The sequence below is a fragment of the Haemaphysalis longicornis genome, unplaced genomic scaffold (genome assembly GCF_048455015.1).
Source record: "Haemaphysalis longicornis isolate Haplotype H1 unplaced genomic scaffold, Haemaphysalis longicornis Haplotype H1 scaffold_5, whole genome shotgun sequence".
In the NCBI taxonomy this organism is placed as follows: Eukaryota; Metazoa; Arthropoda; class Arachnida; order Ixodida; family Ixodidae; genus Haemaphysalis; species Haemaphysalis longicornis.
Window position 1 is genome coordinate 189,029,679 of NW_027526385.1, and position 20,290 is coordinate 189,049,968.

The 20,290-nt window shown below is 46.0% G+C and overlaps 1 protein-coding gene across 1 annotated transcript in view; it reads right to left on the minus strand.

Annotated features, from left to right (window-relative positions):
- Positions 1-19,586, minus strand: part of LOC144138905 (uncharacterized) — a 33,389-nt gene extending 13,803 nt beyond the window's left edge. The window contains exons 1-5 of the mRNA XM_077671413.1: positions 19,133-19,586; positions 15,975-16,161; positions 11,644-11,746; positions 10,161-10,265; positions 4,397-4,506 (exon numbers count right to left, since the gene is read on the minus strand). Coding sequence (XP_077527539.1) covers positions 4,397-4,421 — 25 coding nt within the window. The 5' untranslated portion in view covers positions 4,422-4,506; positions 10,161-10,265; positions 11,644-11,746; positions 15,975-16,161; positions 19,133-19,586. The remainder of the gene's footprint in view (positions 1-4,396; positions 4,507-10,160; positions 10,266-11,643; positions 11,747-15,974; positions 16,162-19,132) is intronic.
- Between the last annotated feature and the right edge of the window lie 704 nt (positions 19,587-20,290).

The window sequence follows — 20,290 nt, forward strand, 5'->3', positions numbered from 1 at the left end:
CGATAGATGCAAAGAGGGACAAGGCGAGTGAATGAGATGCAGTCGCATCTAAAAGAGTATTTTTTTTCTGCGATAGATGCAATAGGAATGACAAATGTTAGGCAAGTGTGCGTGTCGCACTATTTGTTTTTTTTAGTAGAAAATGTTATTTTCTAGTAAAAGAGTTTTGCTAGCTCCAGAACATTGGCAAGTGCGCGTATAGTTTGTTCGCTTCTAATGTTTCATTGCAACAAAAAAAAAAAGGTGGATATTGCTACCCACGCGGTTAGTTTGAAGCATGTGATGGTGACAGCGGTACGGAATGGTGGTGTAGCAGAGACACCCCGGCGAATGCGTCCTTGCGCCCGATGGAGCGCCGTGCAAGTCGCCGGAGCAGCGCGAGCTCCACAGGACAGGTTCCCCAACCTCTGTTACAGGCCGCTCGGACCTTGTTTCGGCGACTCTCCGCCAGGTGCAAACGTCGTCTGCTCGGAGGTACTCTGAATGACGGTACCTAGTGTGCTGTGTCCTTAGGAAGCATAGGATTTCGCCAAAGCGATTTTGATTTTAAGAGCTTAGAATGCTTATTTGGATCAAGTTTGGACAAAAAAAAATTTGAGTGCAGTTGGCCTTTAAGTTCCTCTCTCTCTTTGTCTTTTGGAAGGGGGGGGGGGAGGGGTGCCCTCCCTCCAAGTGAAATCCTGTGTATGCCACTAATATAATTGCTTGCATATTTCGTTGAAAAAAAAACAGTTTATGGCTGCTACATGGAATACACAATTACAGAGTCACATGGAAAATCATTACTCTGACGTTTTGGCGAGGTACCACCCTTTTTCAAACATGACAGTCACACACGTTGACGTCGATTACATTTCTCTCATGGGAGGGGAAGAAAATGCAAAGCCAAGGGGAAGAGTGGATGGGCGTGGGGCCAGAAAAGAAATGGAAAGCAGATTCAAATGTGTGACCCACGGGCGGCTTGCGGCCAGCCCTAACCCCTTAACGTTCATCTTAAGCGCACAAAAAAAAAAACAGGGACACAGTAGACAAGGACAAGCGCACCAACTAGCCCGAACGCGATCCCTAACCCCTTATTCACTGCGTTTATCCTGCTGGGCTAACCTCCTCTTTACATAAAAAAATGCCCTGCTTGCGTGTGTAATTTCCTATTCGGCTAAGCAACAGCATTAATACCACTCTGATCTTTATAATTATTGCGGGTGTGGCAGTACTTACAGGTGTAATAACTTGTGCGATGAAAAAATAAATGCAACCTATGCATTATTAGCACACATCAGTGCAGCCCGAGCCTAAATTACATCGATTGATTGATTATAGGGTTTTAACGCGCCGACGCAATGCAGGCGATGAGGCGCGCCGTAGTGGAGGGCTCAGGATTAGTTTTGACCACCTGGGGATCTTTAATGTGCGCCGAAATCTCGTACACACGGGCGTTTTTGTTTTTAGCCGCCGTCAGAAAAGCGGCCACCGCGGCCGGGAATCGAACCAGCGACCTCGTGCCTAAATTACATTGAAATGACTAGAAAAACAGTTCTAAACAGTCATCACTCCAGGTGTCGTATATTTTTACGCATCATCATCTTTGTAGCTCAGTACGGACAGGATCATGAACCAATCATCAATTTGTTAACTGAGCGCAAATTAACGCAAAATACTTTCTGGTGGGAAGTTATGGCCGTTGAAATGTCACTGTAATTTAATTTGTGCTGGTGCCGAATACAATCCGCCACGAAGATTGCACCGGTACAAACTTCATTTTTTTCATTGTTGTCCAGCAGAAAAGGCAAAATTAATATAAAGTGCCCTGGAAGATATTTTTTTTTTTCTCATTTTGCTACCCACAGAATGCCTAAGCAGTTGGACGTCCTACAGTGCAGGTTTTAAGCGCCCCACACGTGAAGCCGCAATGCTTCTTATCTGCCAGCAATGTGACAGGGTGCGGGCTTTTTTGTTTTTTGTTTGTTTGTTTTCAGCTCAGTTGTTGACGACTACAGTGCCACCACCATTTATAGTGCAAAACGAATACCTGCTCTAGCCACCGTTCAGGTCACTGTAAAGCTTTTAGTTGACTGTAATGTGAGTGACAAAAGTGAGTGATGTGACCGGAGCGACTGCCACTGAGGTGCTCGCATTCCGGCGCGACACGGGCAATGCTAGTGACGTTTGGTTTTTGTCGTTTTTCGATTACAAAAAGACTTCACGGGAGTGACAATTCCAATTATGACGAAAATTTGCTTGTTTCTGGGGCCAAATGACCCATTTGGCTCATTTGCTGCCACAAACATGCTATTTCGGAGTGTCGCTTAGTTTCTAAGTGCTGCTAGCAGTATGATCGCGTGAACAAGGCTTTGAAACAAGACTGACAAAAGTGTGGCAAACAAGACGTACCGTATAAACTGGTATATAGAGGTTGAGTTTTTTTCCAAAAAAAATACGCACAAAAGTCACCCCTCGTCTTATACAGCGGTCATTGGAAGAATGTAAATAGTTGTCTGGCAACAATGTGCAAGCGTAGTCCGTCGCCATCGCCCTTTGTGTCGCACTGCTCTCTCTCACTATCAAGCCTTCATTTGCTTTTCCCTTTCCTCTAGTTTTTCATCTTTTACTCGTCTTGTGCGTGCACGTGCATGCATTTCTGTACGTGTCTGCTCCAAGGTGAGCGGTGGAAGTCGACGGCAGTTCACACCGCTACGTTTAAGCCGAAGGCGATTGAGTCACCGAGCAGAATGGGAATATGGCGGCGCAACGCCAGTTTGGCTTTTTCGCAGAAAAGTGTGTGGTACCGGGTCGACCTATATTCCGGTTTATATACGGTACCATGAAGTTCACTTAAATTCTTCCAAGGATTCGATCGTCAATGTTAGTGTCCTGATACTGCAAGCACCTCTTGCCAAGCAATTTGATTACCTCTCATCTTGTCTATTTCTGACAATTAAAGAAACGGCACTGCAGTAATTTTTCACAGCGCTGCAAGGCTGCGGGCAATGGAACTTCATGCGTGCACTGCCCTCCACCTTTGCATTCGGCCAGCACGACCTCCCAATAAAAAGTATCCAGACGTATTGGCAGGATGTAATGATCTGGAAATCGAGCAACATCAGTCTCCTCTTCCGCTGCGGAAGTGACGGCCGCTACAGCCGCGACAAAAATTGGCTGTAAAAATTGCACAAAACTTAGGAGAAAGCCTTTGATGCCTCGCCAAACGTGAAATTTGACCGTAGTCGTCAATAAGAATGGCACCAAAATGGCCGCCCCTGTAAAGAGAAAATAAATCAACGAAACACATTTCCCTTCATGTGGGATTTGAATGAAAGTGAAGAAAGAGGCACAAATATGATGCGACAGTGGAGAAGCCTTTCATAATCCCTGCCTTTTGCCTTTATATTACGTAGGGAGAGTTAGGTGCCCAGGGATATTTTCCAATTCTCAATGAACAACCTTTACACAAGTGCTCTGTTTTTAAACTTAAGTGAAAAAATAGATCACCTGCCAATTCCGTCAATTTTACTAATCAATAAGGCAATATAGGTACCATAATCAACATGCAGGGTAATGCACCTGCTATAAACTAATTTGTGGAAGTCATTTCTTAGAAAAAGCATTCATTCCCACACTTTAAATGAATAAGATGCCATCACCGACTTCCTGAAAACCTTTTGCGTTCTTTAAGCAGTTACGCACCAGTAACCGATAGGAAATACACAAAATGGAAACTTGCACTTCTACATTATATTTCTAGTATCACTTTCATGTGTAAAACTTCCATTTCCTCCACATGACAGGCTGGGAATGAAGCCCAACCGGCTCATACTTAGGTTAAGCGATTTGAGTACCGAAACAAGTTGTGTTCTACAACTACCCACTCTGAAACCTCTCGCTTGTGGAAGACTACTTTCTGGAGTGTGGAAAGGAACAGGCATGCCGGTGGTCTCACCAACGATAATATTAGTGGTACCACAGCAAAAAAGGATACCTGATATTCGCAAGCGTTGCAAGCCCACGGTGAAGTTCATTCTTAGTCGGCAAATGCGGTCACCAGTTGCAGCCAGAACTAACGCCATCACACCCAAGCGCCAAGCAAGCGTTTCTACGAACAAAAATCAGGCAAAAGTTTGTGCTCAGCTCTTTACAACCAATAAAAGGCCTGGATCATGTACAGAAGCAAGCTAAAGTGTGCCGTAATTAGAAATTGTACGCAGGAAATAGCATAGAATTACACGTTGTCAGAAACGCCCCACAGCCCCACGCTCTCGCGTCCACAACTCAGGCCACGCAAGCGTAAATGCTCTGTCCCCTTGGCTGTTTCCCTTGTTCTAGCTCCCGATGACAGTGACTAGGAACAAAAAGGATAAAGTCCAACAAACAGTAAAACAGAAAGGACAGGACAATCCACCTCTTTTGCCACTGTTCTTCCCCATGCCTTAAACCAGCTTGTGGAACACGGCAGGCCACACGCACCAGGTCACCTCGCGCTCCAAGCGGTATGGCACGCAGAAAGCCAACCTGAAATGTGTACGTAAATGTGACACAAACAGGGCCCATTTGCCAGCATGTTCAATTCTGTTCTGATCAACTGAATAGCTTATTATAGCTGGGCTGTTAGTTGGGTGGTTTGTGCTTCATACATACTGACTGGTTTCGTGCTTACTGACTGGCCACGTAGAAAGCAGCAGTCAGTCAGCGCAAATAATAAGCAACTTGCTTTTGTTTGTGTTCGCACATAATTAGATTATATGATCTCGCACGTTTAAAAACAAGAGATCAAGTTGACTAATGCTCTTAGGCTCAATCGTTGCAATCGATAACGAGGTAAGTGGCAACTGTAATAAGTGGCCTTTTTTTTTTTTAACACAGTTGGCCACTAAGCTGGTGGTGCCATGACTGTTCATTGTTACATCCAATATATTGTACCAATCGGTACTGGTATAAGCAAGTTGGACTGCGGTAAACGTCATTTACAGCCTCGCACAAGTGCCCAGAGTCAAGCACTACAGTGCAAGGTGGAGTCAGCCATATACCTATATTGTGCTAACTCTAGAATAATCTGGACCTACATTTTAATGAAAGTTTGAACACCATGGATGGAGCATTTGCAAAGGGCCACGAGGCAGCAAAACTTATTCACTTTAAAGCCGCTCCTCCCACTTCAATGAGCGACGATTTAGAGACAAAAAAGTTGCCGAGAGCTGTGTGATACTGTACGACAATCATGTTCGTGAACTATGATCAGCAGAAGACCACAAGCCACTAACACTGTGCAGGCCTCCTGATTCTCTAATTTTGATCTAGTAATAAGGACATGTCCCTGATGGCATTCCGAAGTGTTCTCGGAGAAGGCAAGACAGCACTGCCACTCAATAAAAAGCACGCACACAGAATGGTAACCGTCAGTGTAGCAGCTGGGTGACAGGCTTCCAATGGTTTTCATCAACGATATCAGCAGCTAGCAGACACACACCTCTATGAGAAGTGCAAACTGCCCACTACTGTGATGCATGTCATTTGGAAAGAAAACAGGCCTCAGGCCTCTTTCTTTCCAGACAGTCTGGAGATCGAGTTTTGCACTGCCCCCACAACCATTTCTTTGCTATGTCTCAATGTTTTCATGGGCAGGAGTGAGCCATCTTGGAATACAGAGGGAGTGGGAAGAAGTTTCAGAAGTGAATGTGCCAACACACAAGCAATAAGTGGACGGAAAATTGTTGTATACCAGCACAAAAAATATGAGCCACAAATTTGATGCGATTTCAGTTTCTTCAAAAACCTCTGCCAGTAACAATCGTTTTGTCCACTGACAAAATTATCAAATTTTCCGGTTTAAAACGACAAAGTTGCATATGGCCCCCGAGGTACACCACAGTAGAGGGCTGTGACCCTATTTAGGCCACCAAAGCATCATTTAGAATACTACAAAATCTTTTGTGATGACCAGGATCGAACCAACCTGCATTTTCTTGCTTAGCGATAGAATGCTTTAGCCATTACGCTACTGCAGCAGGTACTTTTTTTTTTTTTTTTTTCACACATGACGACATGATTGAAGGCTACGTATAAGAACATGTGTCACCTATCTTATCCCGAATGATGCACACGAGTGGAGTTTTCCAAACATCGGAGATCCCCCAAGAAACCTGCAGCTTGCGGCTAGATGTTTTGAATATCCTTATGCATTTACCCAGTCACATTTTTGGTGTTTCTATGTGCTCTAGCAGGTTTTTTTTAGCAGTATATGGTTTTTTTTAGCAGTATATAGCTGTTACATTTGATTGCTAGCTTGAGCTGTTATATCTGGCTCACTGGGGACGCTGGCCTTCAAGGATATATTATTATTATTTCCCCTAGTGTACTTTTGGAGCAACTACGCTGAAGTTGTCCCATAACAACAGCCGTTTGGCTCTGCATCTCGCAGCATTTTTTCTTCGGCACGATAGAGGCACAACCAAGGGCGTCCGCAGAACTTTTTGCAAGGGGAGGGTACGGTTGGATAGCACCAAAAAGGCGCTATTTGTGGTTACAACAATTACAAACAGCAAATTACAACCAGACTAGAAGAATATACATTGGATTTTATTACCGAACAAAGAAATAAAGTTAACAAAGAAAATGCGAAAAGTTACTGTAACTTTGTTACTGTCACTTTGCCACCCCCCCTCCCCCCTCCCCTTGCAAAAAGTTCTGCGGACGCCCTTGGTTGTGCCTCTATCGTGCCGAAGAAAAATGCTGCGAGTGGTCAGTCTCGCTGCACGAGGGTTCTCAACTCACACCAACTGATCACCAGCACACAGCACGATACGTTCACATACATACAACTGCACTCCGTCAATCTTCCTTGAATAGCAGCTGCAGACGCCTCGGGTTTTTGTGGCCAAATTGTGAGATGACATGTGTGATGAAGGCTGTTGAAATGGCTCACGTAATAAAGATAGTACTGGCCTCCCTGACTTTCAGTGCAGTACAGGCGTACAAGCGTTTTGAGGGGCTGATTTATGGGTTTTGTTTCGGGGCTTGGGTGGTGCCGACATTTCGCGATTTCGCGATTGAGTACAAGGTGATGGGACGGCACGGGAGGATGTTACACTCTCCCGACTAAGTGTAGCGGGGAAGATTTTTTGCTATACATAGCCGCAAATTTGTTTGAAAACTGAAGTTCCTGCGGTAAGACTGCATAAATCTAGAGTTTAGAAAAAAAAAAAAGTCAAACCTTTCAAAATTTTTCGCTATCTTCAATAGCCAGCACAGGCAGTCTGTTTCACTGCCGTCACATGACCGGCAATGTTAGTCAGTGTCTAAAGTGCAATGTTGACAGCAGTCCTGAAGGGCGTTCCATATGGATACGCATGACCTGAGTGTACTAATCATTTGAGTGGCGTGGATTGTTGCACTAGTTGGACGTACATAATTAAAAAAAAACTTTGCGCTAAAGGACGCGACAAAGGAGAGAACATCGGTGTCGTTCTCTCCTCTCTTCTATCCAGGGCAAAGTTACTTTAATTATGGGCCAACCAAGCTGTGCAGCTTTTTTGCAGTACATAAAAATATCCACATCTTCAGGGGAGAAGGGGGGGGGGGGGGGGGGCAGTTGCCCCCCCTTGCCCCCCCCTTTTGGACGCCCATGGGCACAACTAAAATCCCTGAACGCCTTATTTGCTGACAAATGTTTGCCACAAGTAACTGCAGTGCTAAGGAATGCCAACAAATTGAGCCAAATTTGTCGTTACGGTTTGTCTATCAGCAAGAATTTTATGAGCATTCCCATTGGCATCGACTTATTCACTGGGTGGACTAGTGTTAATTAAGTGTGGTAAGTAGTGTGTCGGGGCCCTGATTGAGGGAGTGTATCGATTGTCGTGACCGACCGTTACTGTGGTGTTTGGAGTTTTGGGGGTGAAGGAGGTCCAAAGGACAGCAAAACTGCATTTTATAGAAAGTGTACCATTGAGGGAGTCCCATAGCTGGTTCCAGCTGGTGTGGGCGAGGGTTTGTGCATGTTGCTGCATTTCGGGATGGAGACGTGCTAGTTTAGGTTTGAGAACGTGGTTGTACTTCCGCTGCCTCCAACGTTTCTCTATGCCGCAGAAGGCTACCCATAGGGGTCGCATGTGAGGGCCAATGTACGGGGATGGGGTGGCAAGGTCCACCAAGTGCTCATGTTTGGTGCGGATGCCAAGTAGGGCTCGAAGCCATTCTCCCAGGGCGTCTGTACCCGCAGAGTGGGAGGCTGGAATGCGTCTTAGTTCGTAACTGAGGGGTGTTTCAGTTTAGGGGGGAAGTAGGTTAGTGAGGGAAGGGCGAGTTTATTACCTTAGTGGTCGCTGCCTAGTGTGTGTGGTAGTGTTTGCCAGTCGGCCATGTATGTGCATAGTACACTGAAAGGTGCGGCCCAGGTGGGTGTCTCTTTGTGCACTATTGCCTGTGCACGTAGGGGTAGAAGGGCCAGTGTAGTTGCTGCGCGAGTTCCCAAAGAAGCTGTCCTTTGTGAGTGGCTCTCAGGTAGCCCCAAGCACGGTGGGTTGAAGTCCCCACAAATCACTATTGGGTCCTTTCCAGCAAACGTTAGAGTTTGTTTTAAAAGAGGTGCAAAGCTTGCGTGTGGGTCATTTGGGGGGCTGCAGATGTTAAAGGGACCCTGCAACACTTGCCATCGACTACTAGTAATGTATTTTAGGATAAAGTCTATTGCCCCAGAAATCTCCTCCCGCAAGAATTATGAAAATCCGTTCACAATTAACGAAACTACACGCGATGAGAAATCGCGCATAATCGTTCCCTCTCAACTCGACCGCGGACAACGCGACGAAAGCTGCGCGCTCTCTCCCGGAGAGGGGGGCGGCTCGCGGCGTTCTCTTTGGCGGCCTTCGATATATCACATGCCGGGTAGTTTTCTCCTTTTCTCCGCAACGCGGAGGGGCCTATTTCCGGTCTGGTGCCACAAAAAAGCAGGCATGGTGGGTGCCTGCTCGCAAGTGCGCGCTCGGGCTGGTAGGGCGTTTTTGAAGCAATGAACGGTTGTAGCCGAGTGGTCCTGTTGAAAGGGAAGTACTGAGTTCATCACTCAAACTCCGCGCGCACTCAAAACACAAAAGAAACGGTAAAACTGTGCCTACAGGTTCAGGCATAGAAGAGGTTCGTACACAGCGATGACGACGACGGAAATGGGAGAATCTAGCCGCGAAGTTGACCAGTGACAGCCGATCGGGCAGCCATGGCCTATGTGACGTCCCTTAGACCATGCCAGGGGTTGCATAATGAGGACAGCTGAAGAGAGAGCGGTTGGTTTTTCCGCGTCTTTCACATCGATTTGCGCGCTCACCGCTTCACGTGCACGTGCAATATTTGGCTCAGGTATTCCTGGCAATGTAATCTAAACATCGCGCAGGTTTACTTGCAGTGCTCAAAGAGTGTTGCAGGGTCCCTTTAAGGATGTGCATTTTGGCCTGGAATGGTTTTGGCGTTTGTACGGTGATGTGGCGTGGGATTGGTGAAGTGAGGGTATGATGAGTCGCTGCAAAGTTCCGATGGGAGAAGATGGCGACAGAGGGGTGCGATGGGGATTGATGGGCAGTGTAAATGAGGAGTTTAGGGAAGGTAATTACTTCTTCTAGTGCAGTAAGGGATGGGGGAGAGGAGAGGGATTGGAGATGAGCTTGGAAATTCGTGCGCGTGTGTTTGAAGCCGTGGCAGCTCTGCTGCCATATAACGCGTCATGTCTAACAGTTCTGCACCATGGTCAATACTGGCTGCTATGAGCACGGTTTATGGTGTATGAGGGGGGGCTGTGGAAGGGAGAGGCACAAACTGCCTGGTCCACTTCAAGAGGTTACCGTGTTAGTCCTGTACTGCGTACCTGATAGCGGCAATTTCGTCCTGTGCTCAAGTGTTGTTAATGCCTTTTCAATTATGGTGCGGAGGGACGCTATTTCAGGAGCAGGTGGAGCAGTCTAGGTCAGGGTGGTAGATTGGGTAAGAAAACACTGGCTTAGACTTTCCGAAAGGCATTTTCTCAGGCAAGCTGCTCATTCTCAAGTTTGGCATGGAGGAGTTGGGAATGGAGGTCTTGTAGTTCTTTAAGCGTGTTCTGCATCTGAAGGTGCCAGGAAGGAGGTGGTGAAGAGGGATTAGGAGGGAGTATGGGTGGGGAGCAAGTTTGCGGAGTTCACCTCAATGCTTGACTGTAGATGGTGGGTTTCTTCGGTGGTCAAAGGCCATCTCGGGAGATGGCTTCTTTCTGGGCTTGGGTGGCCTGCATGGTGGCGTCAACAGTGCTGCACACAGGGAAGAGGGTGAGATGGTGTGTCAGTTTGCTGCTCTTCCTTGTACGCTCTCTAACCTTGCCATCGCACACTTAGTATATATGAGAATCAACATAAGGCACCATGTTCAATGATGGAGCAAACAAGTGACATGTATGCAAGTAGCTTAGTTTTTGGCAAAGCGTTTAAGAGGCACCGTTTGAAAGGAAAGAAGTACTCAGACTAATTCAGTTGCTATGTATGACACGTACTTGTTCAATTTTAGGTCTGAAGAAACAATGATACTGAAGTGCTTGTGTTCTTTGAGCCTTTGTAGTTCCTTTCCCTGGAACTACTGTGGAAAAAATAAAGGGTTTTTCTTTCTGGTGACAGTCATGTAGACCGGTTCATTATCTGCCAGTCCTGGTACCATTTTGCAATTCTTTTGAGTGCATCGAAACTATTTGATCATCCATGGTCTGTATTTCCTGGTAAATGATGCACTCAGCTATGAACATGCATACTGTTAGGTCTATATCATTAGCTATGTTGTTGATGAATTATTTCTCGCCCCATCAAGCTGCTTTTTGCTTGTGGCTGACAGCCGCTGCAAAATCAGGCAGGCTGTAATGCAGCAAGCCATCAACATAAGCCTTGGAGAGAAGCACCATCGATCGACAGTCACTGCCTCATTGACTTCTGGCAAGGTATCCAATGACTTGTGCCACCACGGAAATGCGAGTACGTAGTCTCTGAACCTCAGGGGCCCAGGAGAGGTTTCGATCCTGGTTATCCCAAGGTATCTGAGTGCGCACATAATGCAGGCAACGACCCCTAAAGATTAACGGGTACTTAGTCATCCACTTGCGGGTGAATGCCATGACAACGCTCTCTTCAGGTGAGAGGCGGAGGCCCTTCGGTGCAAGGTATTTTAGAACTTTCTGGAGCCTCTGTTGCGTATTTAGATGTGACCTTGCTTCACTCCAAATGCAGATGTTGTTGGCGTAAATTGTGACCTTTACGCCAGGAGAAAGCACACGCTTTAGGTCGGTTAGTGTAATGTTGAATAACAGAGGGCTCAAAACCGCTCCTTGAGGTACCCCTTTCTTTATACTGTAACATGACATAGGACCTTCTGGTGTGCTCATAAAAAGCTCTCGTCGTTCCAAGTAGCTGGAATTCTATGCATACAGCCTCCCACCAAGTCCAAGAGCAGCAAGGAACTCTAGAATGACTGTATGAGAGACTGAATCAAATGCCGACTTTATGTCTAGATAAACCACTGTTGGTATGTGTCCGTGGTGTAGTCCCTTTTCTAGGGACTCCACGAGAGCAAGGATGTTGTCGATGACAGACCGGCTTTCTCGAAACTCATTCATTTCCGGTGGATAAAGAATAATTGTCTGCGCACCTGCCTTGGCCTTCCTAGGGGCTCTTCCTGAGCTGGTACCGTTGCGGAGGCTGGCTGCTTGCCCTTAGATGTTCTTCGGCTGCAGGAGACATTCCGAATATACCTGCGGTATCGATTTCACACAACAACCAATCTTTTGACCCGTGTTGTACAGCACAACGAAAGCTCCAGCTTCACAGATATGATAAACTCTGTTAACATATCTGTACCATCCCAAGCGCGACCAACCATGCCGTCTGATTCCCCCCCCTGGACTCTCTCACCCGTGTGCATAAAACTCAACATACCTGGTGTCAACTCAAAGCAAACTCTCCCTCAATTCTGCCTCCTTCAACTCACGCTTGCCCACATCAGTGGCTGTTATTCACATATGGCCCACATTTTTACGGACGGTTCATCTACACCTCACAGTAGTGCATGGTCATCTACATTTCGTCAACTGGCCAAGCGCTGTCCTACCGCCTTGAACGTGCAACGTCATCCACGTCGACCGAGCTTCATGCAATTAAGCAAGCCCTCCGCTACATTCTTCGCCAGCCATCAGCAGAATGGGCTATATTCACGGCTTCGAAGACAGCGCTGCAAACCCTACGGCACGCCAGTTGCTTCAGCCTTCACGACCATGTATCCCGCGACGTCACCTACCTGCACCATCTAGCCTACGTCGCTGGGCATTGTGTGACCTTGCAATGGATACCTGCACATTGTGGTATTCTCGGCAACGAGAAAGCAGATGAGGCGGCTCGCAGAGGGCTACAACTGCGCAATGCAAGGAAAATTCTCTTTAGAAAGCACGAGGCTGCAGCGCTAGCGAAGCAGCTTGCCTTAGAGGAACGAAATTGCCTCTGGTCATTCCCCGAAACTTATCACCCCTTTCTGTATCATATAGACTCTGACCTGAGAATGAGGCTCCCAGGGCGAATCCCACGTCGACTTGAGACGCTCTACCATCGGTTGCGCCTCAACGCAGCCCTTACAAACTCTTACTGACATCGTCTCGGTCAAACCACAAACCCTTATTGTGATAACTGTGGTTTGCCAGAAACTGCTGAACACATTTTATTAGAGTGTCTGGCGTACAACCAGGAAAGGAACCACCTCGCCAAGAAGACCGAGTGCCTCAACAACGAACTTTTATCATTGAAAGCTCTTCTTAGATCATGGTCATCTCCAACATCCCAGCGAAAAGTGTTTGATGCCCTGTTTGATTATTTACACGACATCGGCGTCGCAGAGAAAATGTAGAACTATGTGTCGTCATCCTGCGAGACCGGTCACCTGGACTTTTACGTGACCCACGGAACACTCCATGTTACATTATTTTTACCTCTTCCTTTCTTCCCCTCTCTTTCGCCCTGCTTCCTTTAGGGCCTTTAATCCCTTCACCCTATCCCCACAGAGTAGCATGTAGGCGAATACATGCCTGCAGACCTCTCGGCTTTCTTCAAATAAAGAGCTCTCTCTCTCTCTCTGTTGTTGATGAAAAGCAGGAAGAGAGTGGGAGCCAAAACTGTGTCCTGAGGCACACCAGATTAACATTAACACAGTGTGATGATTATTCTTCGAAATGATTGAATTGTTACGTCCTGGTAAATAAACTTTTAGCCATTTCATAAGAATGCCGTATCCAAGAATGCTTTGCAACTTGGTGTGACAAGTGGTCAAAGGCTTTTGATACGTCCAGGAACACAATATCCAACTGTCTGCACTTATCATTTGGTAGTGCCCAGTTGTGCAGCCTATACTAGCAGGGTTACTGTCGACAAACCACCCCTAAATCTGTGTTGGTTGCGGTTGATTATGGAATCACTTTTAACGAAGGATACAATGTGCTTTAGTATTAAATACTTGGAAATTTTTCCCACTGTACGAGTGAGCGAGATGGGACGAAGCACAAAATGATTTGCAGCGCCCCGACCTATTTGTTGGAATAATTTTTGGCAATTTTCTGCTCTTGTGGGACTTCTCATGTTTATATAAATACCAGCAATAAGCATTTAGAAACCCACTCAGCATACCTTCTAAGAAAAATGCTTGGGATACCATCAGGATATTGACTAAGAAATAAACAATTCCTGCTTCCATTTTAAATAGTTCACCTGGTACCTCACCTATGTTGTTTGCGAGCACGACATCATCTGGGATGATGTCATTGTCAACTGTGAAAATCGTCTGCAAAAATTTAAATTGGGTAGCCTTGGTTAAGGCTTCCGCTGCCAATAAGTTGTTCTGCTTAGGATCCTTAGATTTGAGGTAGTGCCAAAATTTATGAGGGGATGTTTTAATGAAGTTATTTAAAATTACGTCTAAGTACTCTTGTTTAGCCATTTTCACTGCTGTCTCCACGTGAGACAGTGGACTAACTTGTTTTGTACACAGAAATAAAAAGTTCTTTTGTGACTAGGTTTCCTGAGCCTTGTAATTTTCTGTTTTAAATGTATAATATCTATTGATATACATGGATTCGTTTTGCGTAGTCTATTTTTTGATAATGTATTTTACGAGACAGTCGTTAACCTTGGCCGCAAAAACCATCCGTAAGTTACCAGTTCACGCGCTTTTATCATCATAACACTGAAAGAATTCAGGATAAGATTCTTATGAGAGAGAGAGAGATGGGGAGAGAGAGGGAGAAAGAGAGAGAGTAAGCTATATTAAGCTGTATTTGCCTTCACAGCAAGAAGTTGGGGGCCGTTCGTATCAGACCAGCGACGAGTGAGGCTGCCCTTTGCAATCAGGGAGGTCTGTACCTCCATGTCGTGGGATGCCAGTGCTTCTCTCCACTGCTCAGCGGCGGTGATTCAATGAAAGGGCAAGAAGTCAAGGACACTGACATAATCCGTATTTAGTTGTATACCTGGGTATTTTTCCTTCGAGCGCGCGACAGGTTACAAGCATTAAGGAGCATGTGGTTGCTTTGTGATCTCCAATTCCAGTGACTACTACTTAAGAAATTTTGCTATCTGGAATGGTGAGGCCTAATATACTGCTACTATTCTGAGTGACACGTGTTGCGTCTGTATAATCTCTTTATATCCATAGTTAAAAGCAGTTTTCAACAGTGCTTTGGTGCAGAATGGATTGGCAGTTCTGTGATTGAGCAATGCTTGCTTAGTCTATTGAGAGAGGTTGTGGTCACTTGTGAGTATAATTTTTTGAATGTCCTAAAGATAACGTTGCACATAGTGTGCCAGTGCGAGCAGCGCACTGCAATTGGCACTTTGGGGACAATTCATATTTCCAATAAAAAATACAAGTTCCCAACCATAACCTTACCCCATAGCACTTCTATACAACCTATGCCAGGCATAGGCATTGTAAGAACGTTGTCCCTCACTAAAACTGCAACACCACCTCCTTGAGTGTATATATCTTTGCGCAAAATAGTATAGCCTGGTGGGAAGATACCGCCGCTCGGAATTCGCAACGACAGCCATGTTTCTGTGGTTGTGACAACTTGTAGAGTGAGCCCCAAAAAGAAACACTTCAAATTCTTCTGTTTTGTTCCGTGCGCTTCTTGAATTTATGATGACGATAATTTAGCTGCTGCTCTGGTTGATTGGGCTGTTTCCATTTTTCGCTAAATTCAATTTTTTCCTGGTTATTGGTACTCTGTCGTCACTTTCTTCATCCCATACAAACACATCATTATAATTCCTAACGTTATATCATAGATCAGTTTGACCTTAGCTTTGTTTTCTCGATTTGTATTGCAGCTGCCCCAAACCCGTTTCCCAATATTGCACACGCTTAAAGAAAAATTTCCGCCGACCAATGTTGGATTCTTTAGGTTTGGTGCAGTCCTGAAACTGAAATATTTTGGTTGTGTCTCCAGAATGGAGCAATTTCAAAATTAAAGGCCATATTTTGTTTCCCTTTCTCTTCTTCATTACTACTGTAAACGAAAAGGTTCGATCACCAACTCCTGTTTTCAAGGACATCCACCTGCCAGCCATGCTAAGATAGCCACGGTTCTTCCAAACGATCAGTTTTGTCTTTCCCGTCTGCTACCCTGCTCTCTGCGTTCAACAGAGCATTCAGTTTAGCGTGCACAGTTGTTGGGGATTGCGTTGCCACTTTGTTCTGTTCTTTCACGACGCTGATACCTGCAGCTATTTGCATGCTTCATTCATAACTTCTTGAAGAGTGGGACCAGGGTTGGTTTCCGTCTCCAGTAATAAATCTTTCAAAGACACGTACGCCATAATCAACAAGCAAGCACATTCGCCATGGGCATGGCAGAACGAGAAACACGTTGCGAGTATGAAAACGTTTCCCGTATTGCTTTCTCACACAAACAAGAAAAAGAAAGTGGTTTGCGAGTGTCATACCCTTTATGGTGCAGCCATGCCGACAATTGCCACATTGTTCCATTTATATGCAGCTGCTATCAGCTGTACCTCAGATGGCGAACCGAAGCGGCAGGCTGCGCGTTCCAGCCAGTCCATCCCGTCAAACAGGTACGCCAAACAGGCTGCACACGTGCTGGGTTCCGTGGACATCGGCAAAGGGAGAATCCTGCAGTAAAAATTTTCCAAAATCCCGGTCGCAGATGTAGTGGTGCAGCAAAGAACTGAGGACGTGAACGAAGACGACGAAGTGGGTCGTAAGCGTCATGCTCTCTGTAGAACCGCAAATGTGTGTCCAGAGCCATTTAGTTTAGGCTTTGACAGAAACAATAATGGAACCAGGGGGTATTTCTGTCTATTTCAAAGGGGTATTTTCAAATGGGGGAAGATTTACTGCACCGAAAGTGGTCAAATGAGCACTGCAATACTGATGTCCACAGAGGGACCTCAGCACCGAAGAACAGAACAGTACGCCTGTAATTCTCTCCAAGCAAACAATTGGTGTCGCCCTTCAATACAGCAACACTGGTGCAAGGCAGGCAAATGCAGTCACAAGCAGAGAACACACTTGAGATTCATTCTGTGTAGCTATCAAACACTTCAAGAAGCACATGCTGTAAAGAAGCGCATGCTGTAAATGACAAGTTTTTCGTTTACTGTTCTTTTGCGTGACAGTGTCTTGATGTCAACCCGAAGGTGCAGGTTTCTTGTGACAGTATCGAACAATAAATTATGCGGGGCTCAGTGAGCGCTAAACTGGACAGTGACAATGATGTCACTGGGAGAATTCATGATTGGCTACTTGAATTGGAGGCAGTTACCCAACGACTACCCGATAAACTGTTTGGTGGAAAAAAAATTGCGGTGACTGATTGTCTTTTATTTTTTGCTTGAATGCCTATGAAAATCAACAATGCAAGATGAGATAGTGGGGAGAATTGGTCTTAAACATCAGTAGTGGTGCTAACATTTTTATCGGAACGCAACCAGATATGAACCTCACTGAGCAGAGATGAGTAATATATCTTCATAAAAGTATAGAGAAACATGTCTCCCTGGATGGAATGCTCGCACTGAGAATACTCTCAATGGCTTGCAGGTTGCTACAAGAATAAAACATTTCGGAACTACTTCTTTCACATCAACTGTTAGTAGTGCAATTTTGATGGATACTCATAAAACCCGCATGCAGTTTGCTCAATTGGCAACTCCTTGGTTGTGGTGTAGTAGGCTTAGTAACAATGTACAGAACAACCAAGATGACTGGCTCAGACTTTGTTTGTGCTCCAGGGTTTGGATTTTTTTCACAGCAACAACTAATCACAGTGTTTCATAGGGGCAGAATGTGTAGTCGCTAGCGATAACACTGTCTGGGTCAAACACTGAATCAAGTGGAACTGTTTCAAAGTCGGTGTCACGGTTATTTTGCGGGAGCGCACAATGGGATGTTAGAGTGAGGCAATCATGCCAGTGCAGCACTCATGCCCTGCATTTAGGTAACATTGCAAGTGGTTTCGCAGCCGACTACAAAAAGAAGCAGACCGCAAGGACAGTTCATTGCATGTGAATGAATGACGACTCAGTGAGAATACAAACTGCATAAAACAAACAGTTTTGGCAGATGAAAGAAAATAAACAAATTGGTCCTTTTTCTTACGATTTCTTTTTCAAGCCACGTGCAAGCATGCTTCAGTTAAATCTGCACCGGTGCCTCAGTGACTGTTCCGCTGAGTAACCCAGCTGCGTATATTATTTGCAGCGTTATTTTTCCGTGTGTTTTTGATAAATGGAAAATTTGCACACGTCCCCTGGTCTGAGACCTAAGCAGATCTGTAGCTATCCATTACGGTATGCAGTGTGTTGTGCACTCTGGATTGACTGCGTGTTAAAGTCACTTTACTGTTGTATTACCAGTTGTTGCAGTTTGTAATGAACAAGGAAACAGGCTTGGTCCACACTCACAGTGAGTACACGTTGGTTTGTTGTCATGTGCAGAAACCACTGAGACAGCTGCAAAATGTATAATCTCGTGTATATTTCTTAATAAACGTCTTCGAGCAACTAGAGTGATCTCTAGGGAGATCAGAATTTAGCCCTAGTACAAATATCACAGGAACAAGTAGACGCTAGGGCAAAATAATCCGATAACACTACCTAAACAAACGCGTCCTAAGCATCCCTGCAACAAAGAATTTTCTTTCCTTACCAAGATTACTGGAACACGGTAGGTACCAACAGCGAAATGTTTCCAGCTAACTACCGCGCTCATTGCAACTCCAATTCTCCGGTTCCTCGTCTATAACCATCGCTGAGAGTCGTCGTCTACTTCTTGCGGGTCCTCGTGAGACATACACATCTGCATTTCCACCCTGACAACCGAACAAACAGTTGTTTTTAGTACCTGAGGTCTTTTGATGCACCATAGTAACCTTGTGGAATGGTTGCGAGATCAGAAACTGTCGCGGCAATCACTGCCACAATGCAGCCAGACCTGAAAGCTACGAGCTAGCTGGCGAACGCGGACTGGGAATCGCTAGGTCATGGCATTGCCACACAATGCACACTTCAAGCCATAAACTGCTGGCGCCCCGTGAACGCTTGGCATGGGCAGAACATCCTGTCTGCATTAAAAGCTCAGCAAATGGGAAATTCGGGCCACTTGGTCAAGATTGGTATTTACGCAAAGATAGACAGTAAAGCATTTAAACAGCGGCCGTCTCGTGCGATCTTGTCTTGCCTTCTGTATTGTGTCAGTATGACTGCAGAACTTCGCCGCTATCAAACGCGCAGCCTGCGACATGCCTACAAAGCGAGGCGGCTGCTCTAAAACATGAATAAACGGCCGACTGCGCTAGAGGCTGTTCGTTCCATTCGAGCCTCACTGCGTTCCTGAAACAGCAGTGCTCGCGATCACTTTTGAACGAAGTTGGTGCGTAAGAAACGAAGACAGTAGCAACACACACTCTAGGCATTGCTTCCATTATAGAGAACAGCTCATTTCAGTAACAACGAACTAATTCGGTACACACGTCATGCAGCAATAAGACGTGCAAGTGGTTTTTCTTCTAACAGCAACAGCAGCACCCAACGGCTTGTATTGCCTTCTACGGAACGGAAAAGCAGAAAGTAAAACGCGGTACCTCCGCTCACTGCAGCGTTGCGCCACATACCCCTGACGTTCACGGAACGGATGACGGACAAAACACGGTAGTAGCAGAACTGGTATGCGCTGTGTCATGAGGCGGATTTCGCCTTGAGGCGGGGACGCCACACCTTTCTTCGTAAAATCCGGTGGCCACTAGCAAACATAATGCCCTCCACTGCGGCATATCGCACTCGCAGCTTCCAGAGATCAGGAAACACGTCCCTTCGCTCCCCGCTGTTTTTGCTTGGTCCTGGCAGATAGGAGCCCAGTACTTCTAGGAGGAATCGTCGAGTCTGCCGAATTAAAGTTATCTGTGCGGCGAAACAAAGGCCAAGTTTTCGTTTTTCCATAGCACAAGGCTGCCGCTCTCGCCAACTGAACACCACTGCACTCACACAGGCCTGCTGACACAACAGGACAATGACAATAGTCCAAACAGTGCTGTCAAAGGTCGTGCTAGTTCGCGGCATTGCCACACTTGTTTTGCAAATGCCGCGCTGCGGTAGCAACAACTGTGTGCATGGTGTCACGGCCGCTGCGCCTTTCATCCAGCGGCCGTGATGGTGTAGAGGCGTCCCTTTCGCCTATTCGCACGTCGCGTGGGAACAATTTGTTTTTTTGAGTTCGCAGTGCCGCACGCCGCGTAACAAGTTTTAGTTTTAGTTCGCACGCGACGTGGGAACAATTTTTATTTAGTTCGCACGCCGCGTTCTATTAATTTTTATTTCTACAGGTTTTTCCGCTCAATTTAATCCAGGTGCCAGTGAGTTTAATTCAAGTGCCAATGAATTTATCTTATCTAGCACTACAAAGATATGCAAAGGCTCATAAATATTAGCGGTCAGGAAGCCACCGACCTCTTGCTAAATTTTAGCGCAGAAAAATCAGGAATAATGGTTTTCAATGCCACTACCACTGACGCAGTGTCTATCCAGCATGGCGAATTACCTAGAGCGAAGGAATATAAATATTTGGGAGGGTGGATTAACTCGAGGAGCAGTTTAAGGGTAAGGGAAAGCGAAACGCTGCTGTAATGAAGCACATGTGACAGCCTGCTGCATGGACAAACAGAGGTGTGCTCGCTGCGGTGGGGGCCACGCCGCGCAGCAGTGCCCTGCCTCTACCCCACGCTGCACCAACTGCAGTGGCCCGC